The following is a 27,714-nucleotide window of genomic DNA, read 5'->3' on the forward strand; positions in this document are numbered from 1 at the left end:
GGAATCGAGATCCAGACGGGCCATCACCAATTATCGTCTAAAAATTGGCCAAAATCAAGTAAAGTTGTCAATTATATTCAAGGAAATTTTCAAAGGGAATTAAAGTTGAAAACTATCTGTATTTTCGTGGACTGTATGTTTGTTTTCAGTAGCTAACTAGTTCTCACCAGAGACAGAGAATCGAGTCACATAAGTTCGCAACACTATGGAGTAACAATAATAACTAATTTAATTGCTTAAAACCAGCTTAGAAACAATCATTAAGATGGGCGAACGAGGCCCCGTAAAGTACGTGCGTGTCTCTCAAGTAGAGAACCCAAACTTAAACTTATTGAGGAGCGCGCTGTAAGAGAGAGAGAAGAAAAGACCGACCCTCCCCGGAGAGGTCGATCCCCCTACTCTCTCCCAAAGCGCCTCCCTACGGCGAATCACAAATACATGGATACGCACGGGCTTTAACATACCGCCCGGCCTTGAAATATTTATATTTCAACACATTCAAATTACGTATCACATTACTCTACACTTGAACTGTACAATATACTAACAATTTATCCTACTAAACAAACTAATGATTTATCATACCAAACATACTAACGATTATCATACTAAAAATACTAACGATTATCATACTAAAAATACTAACGATTATCATACTAAAAATACTAACAATTATCATACTAAAAATACTAACGATTCGCACTCTATACATACTAATGATTTGCACTCTATATATACTAATGATTTACAAACGATGTGAAGTACACAATAGAGTAAATAAATTGTTTGCAATATGTACACAAGTAATTCCAATTGGTCACTGTCTAACACCTTTTCCTTGTTGACAATGGTCAGTGTGGTGCTCGTAATCGGTTTTAGTTCCTTCAAGTACGAAGCATCTGTAACACTGTCTTCACAATCTTGGAGAGGAACATCAATGTATTGCATCAAAAATTCGGGTCCATTCCACCACAGTGAATTATCAAGCAATTCTTTAGGGCTGGCGCTTCGAGATACAAGATCTGCAGGATTTTGAGACGAAGAGACATGACCCCAATGATATTTCTTGGTCAGCTCCTGTATGCTGGATACTCGATTCGCAACGAAGGTCTTCAGCTGGTGTGCGGAAGTGCCGATCCAGGCCAAAGCAATAGTGGAATCTGACCACAACATAACTCTTCCGGAGGACGTTCGTAATGCTACTGTAGATTTACGAATCAATTGGGACAATAGCAGTGCTGCGCATAGCTCTAATCTTGGTATTGTAAGCGATTTCAGGGGTGCAACCCTAGACTTACTACACAACAGCCTGACGGTTATGTCACCTGAACGAGAAATGCATCTGATGTAAACAGCTGCACCATAAGCGTTTTGAGATGCATCTGCGATCCCATGCAACTCAACCGTATTTTCAGGATTTATGCCAACGAATCTGGAAATTCGAGAGGTATCTATTTCGTGCAACTCCGAAATGAATTTATGCCACACTCTAGCATGGGGGCGAGGCAAATGCTCATTCCAATCAAGTTTAAGTAGCCATAGTATTTGCATGAATATTTTTTCCTTAGCAACGACCGGGCCGATAAGGCCAAGTGGGTCAATTATAGTAGCTATTCCTGATAATACAGCCCGCCTTGTGTACTGAGAAGATTTAGGGGTTACCTTGAATGAGAAGTAGTCCTCGGTGGTGTTCCAACAGAGTCCCAAGGTCTTCACAGTAGACGAGGCTCCATCTGGCACTGGATAAACCTGGGCAGTGGGTTTTGATGATGCCGGCATCAAGTCTTTCACATTCATACACCACTTGCGCAAGTTTATTTGTGCACACTGGGGTAGTTCTATCAGCTCCGATTGTAATCTTTTTAGATTTGGAACTTTTTCCAAGCGTCTCCAAAGGGAGTCTAGACTTCTCTCTACTGCCATCTTTGAATGACCAAGATGTGGATGCTGGTCTACCTTCAGCGGCATCTTCACAATGCTTCCACCATCGTCGTTGCGGGCGCAGAAATGCAAGAAATCTTCCTCGCATTGGATGGCTTCGGGACTAAGGCGAGGGGAGAGGTCATTTACCTCTTCTATTTCCCAGAATTTCTTTAAGTTTTCCTCTAAGGATTCTGTCAGTAAGTGACACGTAGAAATATGATTCCCATCTTGTGGGACTCTGCCAGTGGCGATCCAGCCGAAAACCGTCTCTTGAAGTAAAAGCCCGGAATTTAAATTTATTCTTCCCTCCCTTAGCCATTGGAAGAAGTTTTCCGCTCCGAGCAATACATCAATCTTGCCAGGAGAGTGAAAATTGGTATCCGCATACTTGATGTGGTTTGGAAGACTGAGGGAGGCAACGTTGACGGGCTTCATTGGAGTTAAACCAGTGATCTTTGGAACCAAGAGAAGCTCCATCTCCTTAGCAATGGTTCTCTCCTCGTTAACAATCGTAGCTCGTATTTTTCTGCTGATGATGTTTGTTGCTCCGTTCAACCCGGACACAGATATATGTGTTCTTTCTTCTTTCAGCCCCAGCGATCTTGCACATGAGATGGTAATAAAATTCGATTGTGAAGCAGAATCGAGAAGTGCTCTGCAGGGTCTCCTTTCCCCGTTGATATCCATGATGCTTATCACCACCGTGGACAATAGCGTTTGCTTGCAGCTATCCGAAACAAAACACCCCGATGTTGAACTTGGAGGGTCGAGCTCAGCTGAAGGGGTCATCTTTTTCTCTTCGCTGTCCTGTTTCTCCTCCCGACCTCTTTCACTTTCTTTTTTCCCTTTTGACGTATTGTCGCTTACTTCTTGCCTATGGAGAAGGGTGTGATGTTTTCTGTCACACCGGCTGCAACTTCTTGCTTGACAACCGGCTATGCGATGTGAATTCGAGAGGCAATTGAAACATAGACCTTTCCCTCTCACTAAATGAAAGCGTTCCCCTGTTGGCATGTTCAGAAATTTCCGGCATTTGTAAATTGCATGCTTTCCGGAGCAAACTGGACAAGATTCGCGCTCTTTTGTCTCCAACACCAAATTTTTTACTCCTCCGGCATATTTTGGTGCTTTCACTCTTACCGAAGAAGAATCGATGTTTGATCTTTCGATGTTCTCTAGCACAGCGCAACGTTTTTGGAGAAATTCTAGAAAGTCCTTCCACTCAGGCACTTCTTTGGAAGATAAGGACATTTCGTAACTCTTTCTTGTTTCCTTGTCAACCCTTTGAAGCACGATGTTTATCAGAAGCGACTCTGAGAGCTTGTCGGTCCCCAATCCGACGAGCTTCAGTGCTCTAAGATGTTTGCAAAGTTCATCCACTAGCTTTCTGAGATCCCTCGAGGATTCTCTTTCTAGCCTCTGGAAACATATAATGGCATTGATGTGGTTGTTCACTATGAATCGCTTGTTTTCATATCTCGTTTCCAAGGCCTTCATCAGTGATGAGTAGGTATCGTCTGGCGTTTCCACATGTTTTGCTTCTCCTTCTAGCGATGATCGTAGGTAAAGCAGTTTCTGTCCATCCGAAAGTCCACCGTTGTTGCCGATGACCGCAGTAAAGTGGCACTTGAATGTGTTCCACTCTTCGAATGAACCAGAAAATTTGGCTAACTGCAGCTCAGGGAGTTTCATTTGTAGCCCTCGCCTGCCTTGAGCCTTCCCAGATGATTCTGTTTCTGAGCCTATGCTCACTTCATCTAAGAGAAGTCTATCTAGTCGAACCTTGATTCCTTCTATCCTGTCCTCAAGACAAAGGAGTTCTTCTTCCTCTTTTTCTACCTCCTCGTCCTTGAGCACTTCAAAGAAGTCGTTTCGTAGATTTCTGGTGTCAGCCGCGATTTCAGCGACACTGCTCAATTTGTTGCGAATTTGAACGATGTCCATCAGTTCAGCATCATCAGTTAGCTGTCCTTCAAGACGCGAGACTTTCGCCTTGATAGTCCCTCTTTTCCTATTTAGGACGGTGATGCGCTCCATAGTGGTTTGAATGGCGTCTTTCCTCTACCTCCGGTGCTCCGACGGACCAATGTATTTTCGTGGACTGTATGTTTGTTTTCAGTAGCTAACTAGTTCTCACCAGAGACAGAGAATCGAGTCACATAAGTTCGCAACACTATGGAGTAACAATAATAACTAATTTAATTGCTTAAAACCAGCTTAGAAACAATCATTAAGATGGGCGAACGGAGGCCCCGTAAAGTACGTGCGTGTCTCTCAAGTAGAGAACCCAAACTTAAACTTATTGAGGAGCGCGCTGTAAGAGAGAGAGAAGAAAAGACCGACCCTCCCCGGAGAGGTCGATCCCCCTACTCTCTCCCAAAGCGCCTCCCTACGGCGAATCACAAATACATGGATACGCACGGGCTTTAACACTATCGCTAAAACTGCTGAAAAATCGTCAATAGTGCGGAAAAGAGGGCTCTATTGCAACTCTTAATTGATTAAAATTTAATTCACAAAAAAAAGAAAAAGTTTGACAAATATGTGGAATGAATATATTTGTGACCATAATTATGATAATAAGAGTCATAACTATCATATAAACTCAATCATTGTTATTTCAGCAAAAATTAAAAACTCAATTAATATTCGTTGAAAATCTGGATATTTCTATAGAAAAGTCGGAATATGACAAAATTACCGGAACTATATGGTCACCGCATATATTCTGGCTCATGGAGGGTAAAGGTCAATATCATCCAGTAAAACAATGTAAAATTACTAAATAAGTTTCTATCAGAAACATCGCTGCATTGTCGTGACATTTTTTTTTTTTGACAATATTTGCTAATGGAAATATTGGTAGGTGCTAAAATCTGTTTACGACGAAAAATGTATGTGCTGCCATCTGTTGTTCATTATATGAAAACTGCTATTCAGTTCAAATTTGTTACTTAATGACACTTCGAACAATTTCTTCTCTTTTTTTTCCAATTTTTTGTGAATAGTTTCCCAGATTTGGGACTTTCCCAGATGTGCCAACTTACAGGTCATAACCTGATGCTATTTATTATAAACGGAGCCCGGAATTTATATCAAAATGTCATAATGCCTATTTTCGAACTTTGTTATTTTGTAACGATTCTTTTTTTTTTTTTTATAAATTTTTCTGCCATAAATCCCGATTTCAACATTGTTTTAAATTTTTGCGTTAATTTCAGAGGCCATAATTTGTTGAACTTTAACATTTTCAGCATGGAAAACTTTGAAAGATTGATCTTTTTACTTGATCTTTTTAAAACCTCCAACTCTGATTATTGATCCCCTCCCCACCATTCCAGCCACATTTAAATGCAAATAGCTGCAAGTGTCCGAGAGACGGAAAACTTGGTGTTGCAATGCATTTACTTTGCTTTGTCCAGATGGTGTTAAACATGAATGTTTTTGTTTGCGACGAACGCGACTATGTATGAGAGGAGCTCAGAAAAATTAGAAGTTTGTCTCCCAGGCTTCGTATAACATTGTATATGTATTGCTGAGCGATCACTGTTCCAAGAGGTTACCAGTCAGCAAAGACGGTTCACCCAAATCCATGCAAGAGTTGAGGGGGCTCTGGCCCTAGTTCTCATATTGTATTGATTATACCACAAATGCACTACAAACAACCACGACAAGTTATTTAAGGTATTTAGTATTCGATTGAATTGATCAGAGACACCCTCAGGAGGTGTGTGGCAGCTGCGGCCATACCGGGCTCTGCCCTTGAAGTAAGCAATACGTCCGCATATGTGATAATATGAATGAAAAAAAAGAAGCAATTATTATTTTTTTTTTTTGCAACAATAAAACATGGTGGCTGTGTTTCAACTATGAAAATGATAATGAAGGTGTCCAACAACCATGCGGCTCCGCGTCTGGTAATGCTGGCCCTGGAATCGACCTAATCTTGAGAAGGTCCCAAGCACATTACTTTTGGCATAAATTCAATTCGGAAAATAATACAGGTATTTTAAGCTATAATTGAAACAGTAGACGGAGTAAGTGCAACTGTTTTTTAGCCAGTTTTCGGATACTTAATATAACTAGGATTTTAGTTAATTTTCTTTTAGTCCACTAATTATAAATGTCTTTTTTTTAGTGCCTATTTCGGCATTTTTAGCGCTTTTTTATCTGCCTACTATGACTATTTATAGTGTCTTATCTTCTGGGCTCTAGTTATAAGATGTAGCATATGCAGGAGAGAAATCCGTTAAGACAATGGCTCCAAGAACTTATAGGATGAATAAAAAGTAGATTTTCTTAATTAAATTTAACACTAGAAGGGCCGGACTATACGTTATACCTATAAGGGCCACCAACAATCATTTTTGGCTGCTTCTTCTTTTTTTTTTGCACATTTTAGTTAGTTTACCTATAACTTTTACAATATAAAATAACAAGTACTTCGTCTCACATGGTAAATTTATAAAATTTGAAGGAACTTACTTTCTCGTAAAACTATTGGGGTGTCCATAACATACTTTCGGATCTTTAATATAAAAATATAGAGGGTAAGTGTTGAGAGAAAGAGAGAGAGAGAGAGAGAGAGAGAGACAACATTTACTATGAAAAAAGAAAGGATAAATTTTGCACTTACATCAAACCGTACACTTCTCTATTTTGATGAGTTGTACTTTTTATATGTGTATCCACGATATTTTCTATTCAGACTATTTAGTTGTTGTACTGATAAAATATTATTATAACGGAATAATAGGGGCTAAAGTTTGTCCGCTTTAATAAATTCCAGTTTATGACAAATATTTTTATAGGGGTGTAATGCAACAGAATATACACCAATAAACGAACAGTAGCTAGCTATAAGAAGTATTTTTTTATATATATCAAATAAAAACAGCCTTCCACATGGGTTGAATATATACACTGCATCAATCTTAACTTTTCTGGCGAGCCCAAAGCAAGCAATTAAACTACGATCGTTGTGTTTTTTTGAGTAAACACGGATGCGCTGCACGACTCATACCATTCTGAAAAAGTTGGAAAATGGACAATGAAAATGCTTATATGTGAAAACTGTGATTTTGGAGTCATCATGTTCTGACCAAACACTACAGAAATATGTTTTGAACATTTCGCATGAATGAAAAAGTACAGGAAAAAATACATTAACGGAAAATGACATGAAAAAAAATTCCCATACACATACGTAGAATTAACCCAACAACTTCTCTATGAGATGCATAGGAAAACAGCTATTCAGAATAAAGTAGATAATCCAGGTGTATATCTAAGTATTCGTATTTTTGAAAAAAAAAGTATTGAAAATAACATTTAACGCTTTTAAAAAATTGTTTTTATAAGTTACATAATTTTATAAAATTTTACCAGAATTTTAGTCAGAATTTTTCACTTTTTATTCATAAGAACCTGTTTCGTTATAAATGCTTTAAACCAGGCGAAATTCCCGTTTATGATATCATTTATGGCAGTTCCATCGCTGTAATATCAGGCGGGCATATGTTTACGATGCAGTTTCCATGTTTAAGTTACGACCATGTTGTACATGTCTGTCAGCTAGCTACACTAGCTGCCCGATCCATGATTTTAGCTCGATCATAGTCCTCAAAGAGAGAGAGGGAAAATTAGCGTTGGCCGTTGTCACCGATGCAGCTGGCGTCCTATCAACCGTTTTCCACATGCCCGAGGAGCGGTCATTAACGTAATGGGAGAATGATTCTATGTCGGCGGCAACTAAACGTTGGAAGCCAATGTATGAGCCGTCCAGTATGAATGCTACAGCTAATTTGATCATAAACCGCGTCATCAAAATTAAATGTCCACTGATATGTCATAGACTACATTTCACTTCGCATTCACGCGAATGCTATGTATAGCAACGCCGAAGTCCGTTTTGTTATGGCAGTGATGGAATATTTGCATATCCCGTAACGGTAGAAATTATTCTCGATAAATTTCCTAACACCTGTCATGCAGTGTTTCTATGACGAAACAAACAGTCTGGAATAGAAAACCATCACAATAGATCCAAACAGAGGAACTCGGCCAAAGTCCACTCTGACGGGTATCCTCGATGAAACGTTTGATTTATCATACCTCTAGTAATATAAATTTCCAATAAATTAATAATTGTATGTTTCGAATATAAGATAACTGAAAATATATTATTATTTCTTTTCAAATTTAGATAGGGGCCGTTCAAGTATTACGTAAGCAAATTTTTAGCCATTTTTGACCCCCTCCCCCACGTCAGCAAAAGTCAGCAAAACTCTGAACCCCCCCCCCCCTTAACAGCAAAATTTCGTCATCAGCTCTGCCCATCTGAATCCTAACGCATATTGTTGGGATCAGAGGCGTAACAGGGGGAGAGGGGTATAGGGGACCTCCTAGGCCATAGGCATAACTCCTCCCACGATCAAAACTTTATTTTTTTACTGCAAAAAAAATTATATATATTTTTTTAATTGTAATTTCGGAAGAAAATACCTTTATATGTTATTATAATCAATTTCTGTTCATTTCAATGTTATTTGAAGGCTATGTGAAAGCAAAATTTATTTTTAATAAATTCATTGCGACCCACCCTCTAAGCCATACAATGATAAATCACATAAAGGCCCTTGGCCCGGGGACTAAATATGGCCCCGGGGGGTTATCTGATGCGGCCTGTCCTCCTCAAACATAATTAAAAAACAAATGAACTAAGCGGCACATCTACAGATCGCTTAAGTGTCCTGTGGTACAATTCCAGAATATTTAAGCGGCCCGTGGCACATTTTCAGATGTGAACAATGATCACATCAACACTTAAATGCCTTAATGATCACTTAAATGACCCGGGACACAATTCCAGAACACTTAAGCGATCCGTGACACATTTAGAGATCCCTTGAGTGACATGTGACGTAGTTTTAGAGCACTTAAGTGGCCCCCTAGTGCGGTTCTACATCACTCATGTTACCAGCGGCATATTCTCAGATTATTTAAGTGATCCGCGGCATATAATTATGGATCACTTGAGTGATGCGCGGCACAGTTCCGGATCACTTAAGCGGCCCGGGCACATTTCCAGATCACTTGGATGCGCGAAAAATTTAGAGATCACTAAAGTGGCTCTGTAGGCCACTTATCAATAGGGGAGATGTCACTTCAAGTGCCCACAAACTATCGAAAGATTTTTCTCGTTTTTGGCGCACCGAGTACGATGCTGTTAAAAATAGTTCATATTTTCATAAAGGGTGGTTGATGACGTAAGCAAAATCCAACCCCCCTCCCTCCCCCCCGTCATCAAAAGTTATCAAATCGGAAACCCCGTTCTCCCCATCGATGATGACGTAATACTTGAACGGGCCCCATAGTTAAAAAATTGCACCTATTTATATTTTTAAACTGAGCGGAAAGAAGAGATTATTTTACACAAAAATCAGAGACTATATACTACATTTCACTTCGCATGCACGTGAACGCTGTATGAACACTAGTGTGCAAAATTAAGAGCATTAGCACATTATGCCGAATTTCTGAAAAACTAGTAGACAGATTTTAATGAAATTTGGCGTAGTTGAAATTTTATTATTTTCCAAAATCAAGAATTCATATCATTTTCATGTTCTATGAATGATGTTATGATAATTCTCACTCTATCATAATTAACTGTAGTCATATAAAAAATTTCTCTCATATCCTGTCAAACACGTTTTTTTTATTGAATAACATTTTATCCGTTTTGTGACTTGCAGTATCCGTCATATTCTGTCATTGATGATTTCTCAGCAATTTCAGCGATATTTGTCGACTTTACTTGAATTTGACAACTTTTTGTTTGGAATTGGCAACTTTACTCGTCTTGGTTAGTTTTTTTTGGCTGTAAATGGCTACAAGACATGAAGAAGACTGGATGTTGTGAAGATATTTATTACTCGAGATGTTAATTTTTTAAGGAAGGAAAAAACTCATCTCTGCCTCTACCGGGAGTCGAACCCTCTGTAGCTTAGTGGTCAGAGCACTCGTCCGGCAATCGAGGGACCTGGGTTCGACTCCCGGTAGAGGCAGAAATGAGTTTTTTCCTTCCTTAAAAAATTAACATCTCAAGTAATAAATTTCTTCACAACATCCAGTCTTCTGCATATCTTGTATTAACAAGTGGAGAGCGACATTCATGTAATGTAAATGGCTACTCTACTAGTATTTGAGATTTTCTCTTTTTGATGGAGATACCCCTTATGGATCACGATTTGCCGTATCTTTGTGAAGAAAATAAGGTCTATCGGTCTGGTGTATTTATCGTGTTTTGTCTGTTGATACTTCTCTGCCAGAACACCTTTCGCGCGTCGGAGGTTGTGCAACCCTGACATAGGTGCTTCTAAGAACAGGATATTTATGGTAATTTTAATTATTCATCCACGGCGGCGGGGGGGGGGGGATGCCAGCAACCCTTGATATTTTATAAATATGCAAATATGCTTCCATTTCCAAAAATTTTTCAAATCGTGTCCGGTTTCTTGAAAAGTCGTAATTTTTTGAGGGTTGTATATATGAAAAAATAAATAACTTTTTATGCAGATTAAATAAGCCAAAACTTCCCCAAAGTGAAATGAGGATGCAGCGCCTCCACTGTGCGGAAAACGAAGAAACAAAGCCTCCGTCCACAGTGCTGGACCTTTCTTTTTACGAAATATGCAATATACACACACAGAAAACACACGTGCCTCCCCTGCGACGGGAATAATGAAACAGCCTCCGTTCAAAGTGCTAGGTATTTGAATTACTCACATATGTTATTTACATTATATAAATTTCCGTTTTTCATACAACTAAGACAGCATATAAACATTACTATGAATACTATGAAGGCAATACATATTGGGAACAAATATCACTATGAGCTCATACAAATATTCAAGGTTACAAAATTATTATTATCATACTATGTAAGTGTATCCATAAAAACATTTGTTTATTCTTCCGGTTATTTACGACAGGGTCACTGAGTGCGTCGCCTTTATTAGGGTGTGTGAGGATACGAATCTTTACTTTCATAATTAGCGCGCTTGCTCGCGCGCACACCCACACACACGCGCGCGCGCACGCAACCATTCCGTTTCCATAAGATCTCTCGTCCGTTTGGTGGTGGTGCTTCTAAATGGTGTCCCGTTGTGTACTCACACTGTGTCACATAGTGTATCACGCTTCCCGAATAGCCGCATCTACATATGCTGGTCTGGCTGATTTTGAACCTTAGCAGGTATTTAACAAATAGACCGTGTTCTGTGAGGAACATTTCTATTACTATTTCTCTCGGCATGACTTCTTTCATTTTACCTACTTTTGATATTACGTCGAAGACTTATCTTCCAGTTGTACATACTTGCCGATGGTGTGTTGCCATTCCTCCAACACTTCTTGCGAGAGCAGATTTTTGATGAAGATGTCGGTAATTTCATTACGTGGTTTTCACGTTGATGTTTTGTGGACTCTTTTGTGAATTCATCCGCCATTTCATTCCCCTCAATGTTTACATGAGCTGAGCTTTCACCCAAAGTATTGTAATCTTCCTGCTCTCCATAAGTAATTTCAGTGCAATATAAACGCACACAATTTTTTTTCAATTTAACCTATGTTGAAGACTGTTTTTTTATTTGATGATAAGCACTTTTATAGTTTACAACTGCACTGATGTACACTTTTTAGCATTGCAGCCCCATAAGAAATATTTATTAGAAACCGAACTTTTATTAAAACGGACAACCTTTAGCCTCTATTAGTCCGTTATAATGAGGTTCTACTCCATTTTTCAATTTTATAAAATTGTTACTCAAGTATCTGAGAACCAAGGAGAGAAATGAAAAAAAAATAATAATGAAACGCTACTTGTTAGACCACAAATGAGGGTTACTGCAACTAATAAGTTAGCGGTTCCCATTTTAAAACCAATGAGGCTCGTGAGAAACCCGACTGAAAACTAAATAATAATAGGTAAAAGGGTCACTATATCACCACCAAACCATCATCAAAGTTTGCCCCCATTCCCAGCGCCAAAGCGATTGTGGGATTAAACACGGGCCCAGGTATAAAGAGAAGGTCAAGTCAGTATGATGTGTGCGCATGTATGTGGAGGAAAGAAGAAAAGTCAATTCCGGGAGTCTTAGTCGACGCTACAGACATTTAAACCTGGTCTTTTTGCAGGTTGGTAAAAATGCCGCCACTTTTTCAGGTATGATGTTTCTGAAATACAAATACAAATACAACGCCACAACAGGCAAATTGCCCAACAAGGTGGCTGACTTAAGAACATCATGGATCCCCGAGCCCCTACCTACTACTGCTACACCACACATGCACCCCCCCCCCCAACGAATCGGTACATGCGGGAATGTGCGTGTACGTGTAGTGCAACCTGACGTAAAGTTTGTTTCTGTGTAATGCTTGTTATGTGTAGTGCTGTCATCTGCCCCCAGTTTTACTAACTATGAGTGAAGTGTTATGGTTGAATGATTTACCGTTGTAGGACTGTTGCTCTCTGTGGCGAGACTTTTTAACGGGGAGATCGGCTCGCATTTGCGCCTTGAAGTTGGGAACCACAGAAAACCAACTTCAGCCGACCACCACTCATTTACAGAATAGAAATTATTAAATAGGTGCCAAAAAGGGGTATAAATATAACACACACAGTATATACCCCAAGACATTTCAATGTACAGTCTACAATGCCGAAATAAAAATGATGAGATAGATGCCAGTGAATAAATAGGTGCCAAAAAATAAAATCCAATAGAAAAGTGGCCAAATGAGATATATAAAATATTTACAAGAGGGTTTACAATTCCTTTTTTCCCTGTTATCTTACATTCTCCCATGGGAGATGAAAGATTTGTTTTGGTCTCCTGTACAACTTTTTGCGAACTGATGTTCTCGGCGTAGGAGATTCACTGTAATCGTCAATATCTCGTATATATTGGAATTCTGAATTCACCATGTTTTCAAATTGATTTTTGTTGAGTTCTTTGATGTAATTAAAAATAGGTGGAATATTGAGGTTTCTTTGTGTATTTATGCTTCTGATGTACCACGGTGCCCTCACAAATCTCCTCAAAATTTTATTTTGTCCCCCTTTGTAGTATTTTTATGATAGTTATGCTAGCATGTGCCCATGCAGGAGAAGCATAAAGTAAGATTGGCCGTAGGATTGATTTATATAGTAGAACTTTGTTTTTAATAGAAAGTTTGGCATGAAGGAATGCTATTTTGTTTAAGACTCCCATAATTTTGGTCGTTTTATTACGTGCAAATCAGATATGAGGAGTATAAGTCAGTGTTTTATTAAGTATGCATCCTAAATATTTTACCTTTTTTGACAAGACGTAGGGTGTGATTACCAATATGTAAACGTCGTTGAGTTGGAATTTTTTACAGTTGGTGAACCATGCAGATTGACGTTTTTCATTATTCAAAACTATATCTGGATCCTCACACCAATCTGTTATTTCATCCACTGTTTCCTGTAAGGTGTTTACACTGCTTGATTTGAATCCGTTCCTACACAGAGTACAACCGCCTTCAATCATTGGCAATGAACGCTGGAAAACTTCAATGTCAAATATCTCTGTTGATATTACATTTAAAAATATGTTTTTTTAAGAATAACTTCAGAGATTCAATTATGTAATGAAGTATTTCACTGTTTGGTAGTTTTAGCACGTAGGATCAACATAAAAAGTTGTATTATCTATTTTTTTTTATGTATACTACCGTTTGAAATATTTAAGACATTCTGAGTGACCGTACGCCATTTGAAAACTTTTTGTATTTGAAAGTACCGTATGTAGGTATCTAAAGTCACAGATTATACATTGATGGATATAATACAAAGTTATTAATAATATAAACATAATCGAGGTTTCGACTATGTTTTTGAACTATCTTGAAGTGACAGAATTTTCTCTTGGAAAGTCACCGTGGATTCTTTCTTAGCTCTCGGTTAATAGAAATACGTAAGCTATATACCGAGCATAAGTCGACAGACTAAGAGAGAAGATCCCGCTCTTCATCTTCTCGTTGAAGATCGTTGATGAGGAAAACCGAAAACATTGTTGGCTGCCATCTCTGCCAAAATAAAACCCCTGTTGAAAACTCTGTTTTCAAAAGCGTCTTTAGTTTTCTCTCCAGTGACTCCGGATAAGGCTAAAGCTGCAGCTCATTGTTTGGTTCGGAGCGTATTTTGAGCTGCAGCTGCGGTCGACAGATTAATTTTCAATCAACAATCTTGAACTTTCTTCGTCATCCTTTTCTATCTAACTTTCAGTATTTTAATTTTGTTACTCTGATGTGAAGTTTTTTCATAGCAAACATGATTATTGCTGTTGTTATTATTATTATTATTATATTTTTAGCTTTCATTTTCAAAAAATAAATAAATAAATCCTACCGTAAAAAATTGACTTTGAGAACATAATATTATGCGTAGGCCGGCTTCACAAAAGAAAATGCAATTTAATGGAAGCGATAATCCTTTCGACTCTCATGAGTTTTTTCGTAAAATCTTCTGAAACAAATGAAATACAGCATATGAAAGTATTTTGGAATATTGTATTACGTAGAGCGCCGGTGAAATTACGTATCGATTTTTTTTATGAGTATAAAATTTTTCTTTACACATCATTATATTTGATATTTGAAAAAAATTTAACATTCAGCAATTTTTAACTGTTAAATTATGTTTTTTTCATTTGCTTTACAAGCATATATTGAGAGTTTCTATGTATTCTAACCTATCGAGATGATTACAAGAATAAAAGGAAAGGAACTATAATGTACAGTGTGCCAAATATTTTATTCCTGAAAAGTTAGTCTTACAGAAAACACATCCAATTATACAAAAAAAGTTCAAATGCCGTTAATAAGCATTATAGAAGTCGTTGACGTGAAAACTCATTTCTTAAATATTTACGGTCCTTGTTTCTTTATTAGTTATAGTTAAAAAAATTTGCACTCACCAAACATCTATGATTTTAGGGCTATAACTGATCCAGTTATAGTTATTAAAAACTGAAGAATAGTTTTTGATAGAAAAAAAACACAGGTCATATATATCCTATATATACATATATGTCATTTACAGTCATATATATACGCGGAATATTTCAGAGACAAATAATTTTAATCATTTTAAAAGGGGGGCCACAGGACTGTTGACGCCCCCCCCCCAAAAAAAATTTTTTTTTTTCGTTTCTTTAAAAAAACAGTACAGATCATCATGACCATTTTGGTAGCTCAACTTTGTGTCTATAAGCAGCAGAGATAAGTCGAGATACGAAGAAAAATGTTGCACGTGAATATTAAAAGTCCTTATTCTAAAGGGACTTGGAGAACACGAGGACCCATGTTTACCTTATAAAGAACGTATTTAGTTTACTTTTGCAAAAGTCTTTTCGCTTTTTTTTTCATTCAGAGGGAGAGAGATGTACGTAATATCATCTTTTCCTTTTCTATTTTTAGTTTGAAGTAAAAAACTCTACTCAAACATTTTCTCATTTCGTTTGTTTACATCCAAGGAGGTTATAATACTTATTACAAGGAGGTCATATTCTTTCCTCCATGGTTTACATCAGTACTGGTGCACGTGCTTGACTTTGTGCTCGTCCTTTCCCGTACGCAGTGTTGTTTTTTATATTCTTTTCGCAGTTATTATTTTCGTAATTAATAGATAATTTGTGATATACAAAAATCTGAAGTTGTAAAGCTGATTTTAAGCACGGGAAGTTTCTATAAAATGTGAACAGTGCTTCCCAAATTGCTTAAAATTATTCTACATGAAGGGAAAGCATTTCATCGATGTGTTTTGAAACATGAAAAAGTTTGTGTGTACGTGTTCAGCACGAGCATCGGGAAATTACAGTGCCTCAACTATTGCCGTAGTAGAGATAATGCCACTGTTTTCTTGACTGAAAAATATGAATTTGAAGATTATGAAAGCAAAAAACATTTTATCAAATCGGTGGTGTATGTTTTGTCGTCATGGGTTATCTTATGTAACTCAGCATGCATGTGTGATTATTTTAAGCTGTGATTTTCCAACAAGAATTCAAGGTGGGGGAGGAAGACCATTAATCAGAAATGTTAAGATTACAAATAACAACAGTGCATCATTTTCCTGTGGCAAGTGATGTGTCCATGCTAGGAAGTGTTTTTTTTTTTTTGTCGAGGTCTTTCTTTGCTCCGAACAGACCAATTATGAAACTTTGAACACCTTCCAATGATAGTATAATTGTGAGGAAAATAATGTTTTTGAATAAAAATCCACAAAATGTATTGAAGAAGTAACATTATTAACGAACTCTACTGGAAATACGTTCAGATATGTTTCTGACTACTGAAACGAGGAAATGAACGTAATCTCAGGGTCTCGTCATGCATAATGTTCACCAAATTTGTAATTATTTTCCTGTTCACATGCCATATCACTTTGTATAATACTTACACAACAAATTGAATGTATAAATCACAACATAAAAACAATTTCAAATGTATCACTGACTAACTAAAAGCCCAACTATTGGCTTTTTGCACCTCACTTTGTCTCAAGCGCATGGAGTCGAAAAACTTTGACACATTCAAAATGACGAAAAAGGTATTAAAACATGATGATAACACAAAAAACGCTCAAATTCTTAAACTTTGAGTGATTTTTCAATTTTAAGAGCAGTTTTTGGTTTGGGAAAAGACATTTTCTTAAGAATTTGTTTCTCAATCTTTAAACGCGTTTTTCCTCAAAGTGTTTTTTGACCATTGCGCGCATGATAACTCAAGAACTAATTTTCGAATGACTATGAAATTTGGTAGGAATGTGCTCCTTTTTGCTAGGTGCATAGAATGAACCTCAATAGTGTTGATACACAGAAATTTGAAAATTTTCTAAAATTGTAAAATTTGAACAAATTTATAAATTTGAATTTTTTAAAGTTTTTGAATTTTTGAAAATACATTAATTTTTTAACATATCTTCAAAAATGGCTACTTCGTTCTATTAAACAGTTAATTCTAAACACAAAACAATTTTTTTTAAATATGCATAAATGAAGATGAAATCATGCGCACAGTGGGGCATGTGTTGAAAATTTTGACAATATTTTTCTCAATATCATTTCAAATTACAAAAAATCCACAATGTATTCCTAAAATTCAAAGCAAGTACACTAAATAATAGAAACCCTTTAAAATGTATATAAACATTTGGAGAAAATAGTGCTATTTATGATTTTTAATGGAATTTTGAACACAAATGTTACTTTTTTTCCAGTTTTCTTACGTTCAACAGTCCTATGCACATCCGGACACAATTTCAAAAGTTCTTTTAATGGGCATGTTATTGAATGGAATCTCGGCATAGTCCGGATATTGGATGTTTATATGAAGTGGAATATATTTGCTTTTATTGAAAGAAAAACGTTTAGTTTCCATCTTGATGTAAAAACTTTGAATGGTGGAACGAGGGGTCCTCGCTGAATGTAGGTTCAGCTATATTCTTTATTGGAAATACAGAAAAATTATTGCGCTCAGCAAATCACTTTGATAGGGTATGATGGAAAATGCTTCAAATTTTCTGGCACCCTTTTGGGGATAGGAAAATACCATGGATCCAGCAAAATCAAGTTGGATGGTAGGGGGGGAGGACATTGCCCTTATTTATCAGGTATACAGTATTATTATCATAGTTTATATAAAATAAGAAGAGTGAGGATATATGATGATCAACGTGAATAATATTGAAAATATTATGAAAATGAGATATTATCGATCAGAAATATATACTGCCACCTATAAACTATTATCATGATGAATATTTACAAAGCGAAACACTAATATCATGCTAATATGGTGAAACTGTGAATAATATGAAATGAATATATGAATTCTTTATTGACACATTATAACATTTTACGTAAGGTATTAATGACCGTCAGAAAATTCTGTATCGACAAACAATTTATAATTTTCCTTCCCAGACAATATTAAACAAATACATCGACAGTAGAATGAGTAAAAAAATGATATTTTATCAAAGTAGTTTCTGAAAACTGTATATATCATATATGCATATAAGGTGCCCGACTTTTTCCTTCACGGTGTCAATATCAAGATCATAAAATTTCACTTCAGTCACTCTTTATGTTCTAAATATGTGTTTGCATATTATTATAATTCTGATTATAAATTTTCATTTATAATCAGAAAATATTTCTTAGAGTGATTTACATGATGTACAAAGAAGTAATTCAGCCCTTATATGCAAAAGTAATTCTGGAACTAAGGGATAGTTAGGGGCCGTTCAAGTATTACGTCGTCATCGATGTGGGGGGGGGGGAGGGTTTCCGATTTGCTGACTTTTGATGATAAGGAGGGGAGGGGAGGGGGGGGGTTTGGATAATGCTTAAGTCATCAACCACCCTTTATGAAAATATGAACTAGGATTCAGAGCGGCAGAGCTGATGACGAAATTTTGCTGACAAGGGGGGGGGAGGGGGGTCAGAAAGGGCTAAAAATTTGCTTACGTAATACTTTAACGTCCCCTTACTAACCAAACGACAATTTAAATTTATTTTAGTCTCGTATCTCAATTTGCTTATTTAGCGCGTCCCCCTTGAATCAACTATCACAACGCATCTTGGATTCATAAAATTAATAACATGCATATTTTATTTACTTATCGTATCAATATTCGACTATATGAAACCAATTTGTTTTCATTTCCAGTATAGATATGAATAAAAAACTTTATAACATAAACTTACTGGAAAATTTTCTAATTATTTGCATCAACAGTCTAACAAATGCATCTAAACATAATCACTTCAGGAAACGAATTATGTCGCAAACACGGTGCAGTATTCATTAAATGTAAACCTCTAAGGCACACACACAAAGAATGAAAATTCGTGAAATTTTCCGTTGACGCGATGCTCTCGGCGGAGATTGCATCGGAAGATCTAGCAGGAGAAAAAAATGAACATGTTGAAAATTCTCCAGTAATGAGGAATTCAAAGAGATCAAAAGACATAATACTGCCGGGACAAAAACATCAACACGGCCAAAGTAATTACCTGGTTGACAGACAAAGAAATTTCGTTTTGTGAGGTCCGACTGACACATAAAGTAACAAAAAACGTACAGTATTATGAAAATGAAACCTGTTTCTGCCATGAATAAACCATGAATTTAAACATTTTGTGTTGGCATTTTTTCTCACAAACTTTGAGCAAAATGACGGGAGGTAACAAGAACATATTTTAAATATCACTTTTTTCGAGAAGCATAATTAACCTCAGGTGTATTTGCTTTTCTGAGACGATTGGAAATTTACATTTTAAAACTTTAAAAACAAAATGTGTTAAAAAACTTCAATTTTCGACATACTAGCATTTCATATAGTGTCGGGATCTTCATGGGCCGTGAGCACTGCCTATACTTAGAATCAAACGGAGAGCATCCCTTACGGCAGGGGTGCTCAACCCCTGAATGCGGGCCACTTCAATGGTTTGAAAACGTGTCGCGGGCCATTTAAGTACTCGACAGCCACTTGAGTTATATGTGAATGTACCGCGGATCTTTTAAGTTATCAATAAATGTACTGCGAGCTACTAAAGCGATGTGTAAATATGCCGCGGGCAGCTTGAGTGATATGCAAATGTGTTGCGGGTCACTTGAGGGGGTCTGTAAATTTGCCGCAGGTCACTTAAATGATATTTAAATATACCGTGGACCGCTTGCGTGATACTTAACTGTCCCCCACGTGACTTGAGCCATCTGTGAATATGCCGCGGGTCACTTGATTGATTTGTAAATGTGCCGCGGACAACTTGAGTGACCTGCAAATTTGCCATCGGTCAATTTGCAGGTCACTCAAATTAAACTACATTTAAATATGGCGCGATTAGCTTTTATGATCTGGTTTAGGTTTGAGCATAACTTAAAATTAAGGTTTGAGGTCATGGGCCATATCATACTACTCCGAGGGCCACATTAGGCCCGCGGGTCGTGAGTTGAGCATGTATGCCTTACGGCAACGTATGCTTTAAACCTGCATGATCGTAATTTTTTAATGAAATTTTTAGGGTAGTATTGAACATTATAGGGTGTTTTATTGAAGAGTTGATCAAAAGCTCGCGAGCATGATCAAATTTCTCACAAAAGAATAATTTAACTTTTTTCTTTTTTGGAATAAAAAACCCCTCTTTTTTAACCAAATCTTATGAAATCAAAATTTTTATTTAGGTAACTTACCATGACATAAAAGATGTCCAATAAATTCGTAAATAGTTTAAAAACTAAAGAAAATTAAAGAAAATATATTAGAATGTAGTTTGCGAAAACGCTATTTTCACGGCAGTGATTCCTTTTTCTTTTTTTGGTTTAGAAGAAAAAGTTAAAATTTTTGTCGAGAGAAGGCACTTTACAAAAGCAAATCACATTATTCTGGAGCCAAACCTTTCTTTTATCTCTTCTGCGTCCGAAGCGTTCGTAAAGCTTCAACCGTTGATTCGTTGCTGAAGCAAAACAACCCTCTCTTGGTGTTGGGTTGGCAACGGCCGGCAAGACGCCAACGACCAGTTAGAAGAAACGCTATGCAACATTGTCCACAAATGTTATAATATTAATATCACAATGTCAAACTTACGTAAGCACCAGTAACAGGAAAATTCTAAAATAAGCTGCTAATCGTTCATCCTGCATTTTATGGATTCTTCATTGCTGAATGTGTGTGCGTGTTACGATAAAAATATGATAAGTCGGTTATTATACATAATAACCGGTATTTTACATACACTTACCAATCATTTTGGTAAGTTTGAAAAATTTATCTTTTTTTTACCGGAGAGTTTGCATAATACCCAAGCACCGTTGGTAAACTTGATGAATACTAAACAAAATTATCACTTTCAAGGCGATTATGAATGATAGCCAAGTGTAGTTGGTGAATTTGATAAATTCTTAAAATTTATCACCTTTATATGCGTGATTATGCATAACACCCTAGTGAAATTGGATAATTTGATAAATATAAAAAAATTGCAAATGAGTCTGCCATGTGTAATGAATATAGTCGTACCCCGATATAATGACATACTACATGTATGAATTTATCACATATATATCATATTTATATGATATGTATATGACATTTATCATGCTCACCACCTTCGCGACGTTTGGTACTATGCACAATCGACGGTAAAAGTAATAAATTTTGGGTCATTTATCACACTTACCAAAATGGTCGGCGATTATTAATAATAAATTTCCATTATGTATAATAACCGGTTTTATCACATTTACTGCAACACATATAAATAATGCATCCATTTTTTTTTCTTTTGGTATTTTTTCAGCCATTTCGCTGGGCATTTTACCTGTTGTGGCCTTTGTATTTCTGTAAAAATTAATAATTTTCCAAGTATTTACGATAGAACAAGATTTTCATCGGAATGCGTAAAATAGAGGAATATATATATATATATATATATTTTTTTTTTCATAATAAAAGATAAATGTTTGACAATTATTATACTTTCACACGACGGCTGGGAAATCAGGTGTCGAAGAGAAATTTTTCTCGGCATCCTTAAAACAATTACAGACGAAATTCCATTCCTCTTCTTCATCTGCCTTAGTAAAAAAAAAAAAACAGTAATCCTGAAATAAACATACAACAAATGATTGATTTTTAACATTGCCAGTGACTTTTGAATCACTCTTTACAATAAAACATTTATCTAACAGATTTTCCGTCCACGATCCGAAATACGACCTTGTAAACTAAATTCCAACAAAAAAAAAAGAAACATTACGCAATTTTTTTTCCTCAATTTTATTTTTATACATACAGCTCCCATTCTTTCAACAGATCACTACAACTCACCACTTTTTTTCTTTCTTTTTATCACTGAATAAAAAAAAGAAAAGAAAATTCTCAGGTTCTGGCGGATGGCCAACTAGAGCACTTACAATAATCAAATTTCGCATGCTTGTCAAGTTTCTTTCTAGAATGATAACCAATGGAAGAGAATAAAAATAATAAAAATAAGTTCGAGAACAAGTAGAAAAATCGCTAAAGCATAATAACAGATTCGAATGTATTGTATTCTGATGAAAAAGAAGAATAAGTTTCATTCGGAACGAAATCTACTACCAAAGAAGAAGCAAAAAAAAGAACAAAAATAAATATATAATATAAGAAAGAGAAGCCTCTGTTTCTCTTAATATCTTTCGGATGCCTTGCAGCAAATTTTTGTAGCGTAGATAACTATCGGAAAGATATTTTTCCTCAGTAAAGAGTAGAACAAGAGAGTTCTTTTCTGTTGTTTTGTTTCATTTTATTCCCATCTTAAAGATACTGTTAAGTGAAGCATGCGGCGACAAAGGCATTCTATATATACGAAATAAATATATTTTTCCTCCCCACTCCCTATTTATTTTATATTCACGTTTACAGGTTAAAATATCGGAATAAACGTGAAACACTTTATTTGCGAAATAAGCTTCGTGTTTTCATCGGATTTTTACGTCCTCGGTTTTGTTTAAAATTCTCGTGAAAATTTTGGATTTCACCCGAAGGGTTCTTTCGAATATGCCATGAAAGCTTCATTAATGAAGGGGGAGAAAGACCCGGTATTTATGTAGCTTTGCTTTCATTTTATTTTCAGTAGTGCCTTGTTATTTTGAGGTTTAGTTATTATTGGGGGGAGTTTGTGGCGATAACAAGGGATTGTATATTACTTTTGGGAGATGCTTTTTTTTAATGGTATTTCTTGTTCATGAATCTTTTAATAATTTTGAATTTTATCACATATTTTTCAGAAATGTGGGATTTTTAAGTATACAATTTTTTTCAATTTAATTTAGATAAGAATGATTGTTTCCTATTTGCTTTACATAAACATTTCTCTGTTATTTTCAGTGTATGATTACAATGTATTTTTGGTGTTGCATCGAATAAATATCTTTGGACAAATAAAGTATTGTTTGAAAGTCTGTTTATGAAATAAATATACGTAATATTGTTGCATTATCGATACATTTTGTATCAACCCCAACGCTTAGAAATAGTGATATGTATACATGGGCATTGCAAATACAGTCGATGTTTTTATAGGAATCAAAACACTCAAATATTAGGGTAAGAAAATGTGTAAAACTGATGTGATTATAAGCATTAGTGATAAAGAAATGTATATAATGATATGGAAGAATAAATATCCCTTTGCCTGATAATAATCACAAAAAGAACAAGGAGAAAGGCAAACAACACCGAAAAATACGAAATTCCTAATGCACACTACATTTCGACACACGACATCTTTTTTCCGTTGAACAACCAGGAGTTCGTATCCCCCTTAGTGCGATCCTCGGTCATCGCGATAGCGGGAAATCTTTTTTCTTTGAAGACGGCACCCATAGTGTATGAAAATGCATTAGCAATTTCGTATTTTTTTACGTTATTTGCCCTTTTCGTTCTCCCTATATTTGTGTGATTGTATAATAATAACATACATTAGAACGAAATTGAATCTAATTTGTAAATATCTATATAAAAAAGTGTCTGAAAAACTGAAAATTATTTAAAGAAAGGATAACGCAAAGAATATAAAAAGGGAAATGATAAGAAATATATAAAGAAAGAGGAGAAAGAACAAAAAAAAATAAGAAATATAGAAAATAAAAATAAAGAAATATAGGAAGAGAAATAAGAAATATGTAGAAACAAAAGTAAGAGCCACATAAAAACTCCTCTAAAAATATGTCAAAATATTTATATTGTTATGCATAATTAGTGTGGGCATACGTAAAATATTACTGCCAAATTTTTGTTACTTTTGTTATTTTGAATAAAAAACACGGGCTAATATGTTGTGAATTTCATTCAATTTCAAATGATAAATTTTAAAACCTAATATTTATATTTTTAGTATGTGTTTGATATAGTGTTAAAATTTCTTTTTCTTCAAACATTTTCAATTGTTTTTCCCCTTAGCAGATACGTGTAAAGGCTTATATTGGAATAATGGATGTGAGATGGATAACAATCAATATTTTTTGGTAGAAAGTGTCGTTCCCACTTTTAATGAACTAACCCCCCCCCCCTCCCCTCCCGACCTATCTTAAAGTTTACGCCGATTCATCAGCTACAGGTTTCACTAGGGGATAAAGTATTATATTCTTTTATATATAAATTACGAAAAAAACATGTGAAGGTAAAAATAATTTCAATGCAAGAGTAAAAGGAAAAGTGAAAAAACTGAATGAATTATCAAAGTCATCTTTTTTTTTACTGCTAGATTCCTTCATAAGACAATAGATTTTATGTAGCTGATAAGAATCTCGTATTCATCATTAGATGAAAATTGGATATTCGAAATGAAACTTTTTTTTTTTTTTTTAATTTGGCCTCAGCTTTTCGCCAACGCTAGTGATTGGAATCTTCAGGAGAAGTGGTGACTACCCGCTATTCCTCTTCTCATGAAGATGATAACCACTAGCGTTGAAGAAACATTGACGTCTCAAACTGAAACAAACTAAGTCCTTCTTCATATCTGAACAGGTAATTTTCAAAATTGATCTTTATGCAAAAGAGATCTTATTTAATGAGAACATATAATCTGAACCCAATTACGCAACTATACAAAGGTTTTCAACATCTGGCTGATGCGAAGATAAATTTTAGAAAGAGAGAAAATTCAACTGATCCTGCGGAGAATCGAACCTACGTCCTTTCACTTATTACTACTACAGAGACAACGAATATCTCAATATTTCCTTGGAACTCGTACATGGACGGTCGGACCTAACTCGGGCCAAAGCTCATTTCAGACCGTGCACCGCCCAGGCTCTACAGACCATTGTCAATGGCCCAAAGCTCACAATTGCTGACAATGCCACCAGAGGGCGACTTATCCAAGGATAATGTCACTCTCCGCTATCCATATAAAGGTTTTTAACAAGTGGCTGATGGAGTGTATGGTTTGAATTTTCTATCTTTCCAAAATACATCCTCGCATCAGTCAGCTGTTAAAAACCTTTGTATGAATAGCGGAGAGGGACGTCATCCTCGAATTACAGAACTAATAAAGATAATTAAATAATTACAGAAAATTATTTTCACACGCAATAAATGCAGCTTACAGGCTGACTTTAAAATTGTGAATCCTGCACGGTTCGAACCGATTCACATCCTCTGGTTCTATTTATAGCGGAGCGACGGATCGCAATATGAAAAGAAATTAGGAAGTAAATGTGAATCGATACGAAAATAAATGAATAGGAATCTGAAAAAAAATATAAAAATTCATCGGCTTTTCATAACTTGAAAAACGTGCGAAGGATAATTCATACAGGGAGAATATGACGGTTGAATCTCGAATGAATATTATTTCGCTGCCGTTGATAATGGACAAGATATCTCCTTCGAGAAACTGTCATAAGCAGTTGTCGTGAAAAATTGCCATCCACTTCAACAGAGGCAATTTGACCGGTGATTGATGTGATGTCAGTGTGAAAGAGGCCGATGCCAAATGTCCACTGCTATGACACGTGATTTATATCTGCGATATAAATCGTATGACTTATATAAATGTGATGGTAATATATTCGAACTGCAAGCATGACAATATAGCTACGAGAGCGACACAACGATTCTATATGTGTATATATAAATAAAATGAAAAAACGTACATTGAATGCTCGTACTTCTTATATTATCATCCAAAATATTTCATGATATATGCGATTTTAACAGACAATTTAACGTAGTTTTCAGAAAGACAGCTATTATAAGGGATATATATATATATATATATATATATGTGTGTGCAGGGTGTCCCATCAAGACCGCCCAGACTCTGCACACAGCCAGACTCCTCGCTTTTAATACATAAAAAATGCCCAAAGAACTGTACCTATACGACTCAGTTTTCGAGAAAAATGCGAAAAAGTATGGCGTCATATCCGGTGCAAGGAAAAAAAAACTTTCCACGACATTCCACGGCACGCGCATGCATGCCTCGATATGCGCGGTGAATATTTTTAACATCTTCCCATGTAAACATATGCAATGTTTCCTATAAAGTTTTTTGTTTCCTTGCACCGGATACGATGCCATACTTTTCTTTCGCATTTTTCTCGAAAACTATGGGTCGTATAGGTACAGTTCCTTGGGCATTTTTTATGTATTCCAAGTGAGGAATCTGGCTGTGCAGAATTTGGGTGGTCTTGTTGGGACACCCTGTATATTTTGAAACTTTTCTACAATTGCTCGTTATATCTAGGGAAAAAAAATTAATAAATCGAGCGCAATTTATTTGATTTCAGACCAAATATGAATGAAAAACTTATTACATTAATTTAAACATGTGCTTGTTTTCATTCTTGATTAATGCGCAGAGATCTTCAATACCATTCATTCATATTAGTTTGCGTATGCCTATTTTCTATATAAATCACCTTTTATTTACTTCCCTTGACGTCTAAAATGATATTTTACCATTGCAAGATGTTTTTCGTGTCACTTTGCGGAAATAAAACTCTCCAATATGCCGGGTTGGCCCACGGAACGCAATTTGTGCAGCACCCAGAGTCTTAAGAAAATTTCAAATATATATTCCCCAGCGTATATATTTTCGATTGATCCAGAAATAACTTTTATAATTAATTCCACTTTTTCGAAATTGGACGTTTTTCAGATGATCCGGTAAGAAAACAGCTTAATTTATGTTATTTACTTCATGAGAATTCCATATGGTCTGAGTTTTTCATCATTACTCATTATTAAAAATTATTTTTTTCGAGAATTTAATTCAGCGATAAGCGCATTCTGTAGTATATTTTCATAGACCGTTGAAACTTTTTGACTAGAAAACGTAGAAAATAAAAGATGAAACTATTGTTTATGTAGGAACAAAAAAAATTCGCATCACATTGTTTGAAAAGTTTCCCGCAGTTCTTAACTATCCTTCGAACAAACTCCTAAAACTCAGACGTGAACTCATACATACTCATACTGACTGGAGTTCAAGAAAATAATGATAACAACTATTCAGTCTTTTCTGTCTTTTTTCCCCCGTCCTGAGTTTCTCTCTTTCTAGAATCTATGAAAGAATTTTGCAGTTACTTCCAAGGAGATTTCTAGAATTGTTTCGGTTGTTGTGTTTATAGGAACAATCAGGCGCGCTGAAGAATGTTTCCGTCCTCATGCATCTACAGTGGAACCTGTCAATAACGAACTCCATGGGACGGAAAATTTTTTCCGCTAACGGGGTGTGTCTGTTAATGTACAGGGAAATACAATGAGGCTAACAGACGTCGAAAGTGTCCATTAACGTGACTGGTAGTGTCCGTTATGGAAGTTCCACTGTATGTTTGGTTTATTCAAATTTTATTAGAAAGAGCCACTTAGTGTGTTGATCATATCGGGACTCAAGAGGTTTCTGATAACAATAACCGATTGGTACTTATGTCCGAAAGTAATCTGGAAATGTGCAAGATGACCATATGATCAGTTAATCTGAACGTATGGAAATATGTTACTACGTTTTTTTCGTTTTTTTTTTGTTTTTTTTTTGCGTTTTTCCACATAACTGGTTGCAAAAATGTTCATTCGTGCCGATTTTGTTTCTCATGCTGTTCTAAAACGGGACATTTTCCCCTGAATTTGAAATCCAGCATTTATTATTCAGCAATTGCGAGGTGATAGAATGGAACTGACCAACGGTGTGTATTACAAATTAA

General features: G+C 35.9%; 1 protein-coding gene across 1 annotated transcript; it reads right to left on the reverse strand.

Annotated features, from left to right (window-relative positions):
- Positions 1 to 675: 675 nt before the first annotated feature.
- On the reverse strand, positions 676 to 3,960 carry LOC149089825 (uncharacterized). Its single transcript, XM_089234809.1, has one exon. The coding sequence runs from the start codon at positions 3,958 to 3,960 to the stop codon at positions 676 to 678; it is 3,285 nt and encodes a 1,094-aa protein (XP_089090935.1).
- Positions 3,961 to 27,714: the final 23,754 nt, after the last annotated feature.

This window comes from Pholcus phalangioides, unplaced genomic scaffold (genome assembly GCF_987345545.1).
Source record: "Pholcus phalangioides strain wild (caught in Gottingen) unplaced genomic scaffold, Ppha-v1.0 ptg000001l_1, whole genome shotgun sequence".
Taxonomy (NCBI): domain Eukaryota; kingdom Metazoa; phylum Arthropoda; class Arachnida; order Araneae; family Pholcidae; genus Pholcus; species Pholcus phalangioides.

Coding starts and splice junctions, on each gene's coding strand:
- LOC149089825 (XM_089234809.1), bottom strand. CDS start 3,960: ATGGAGCGCATCACCGTCCTAAATAGGAAAAGAGGGACTATCAAGGCG.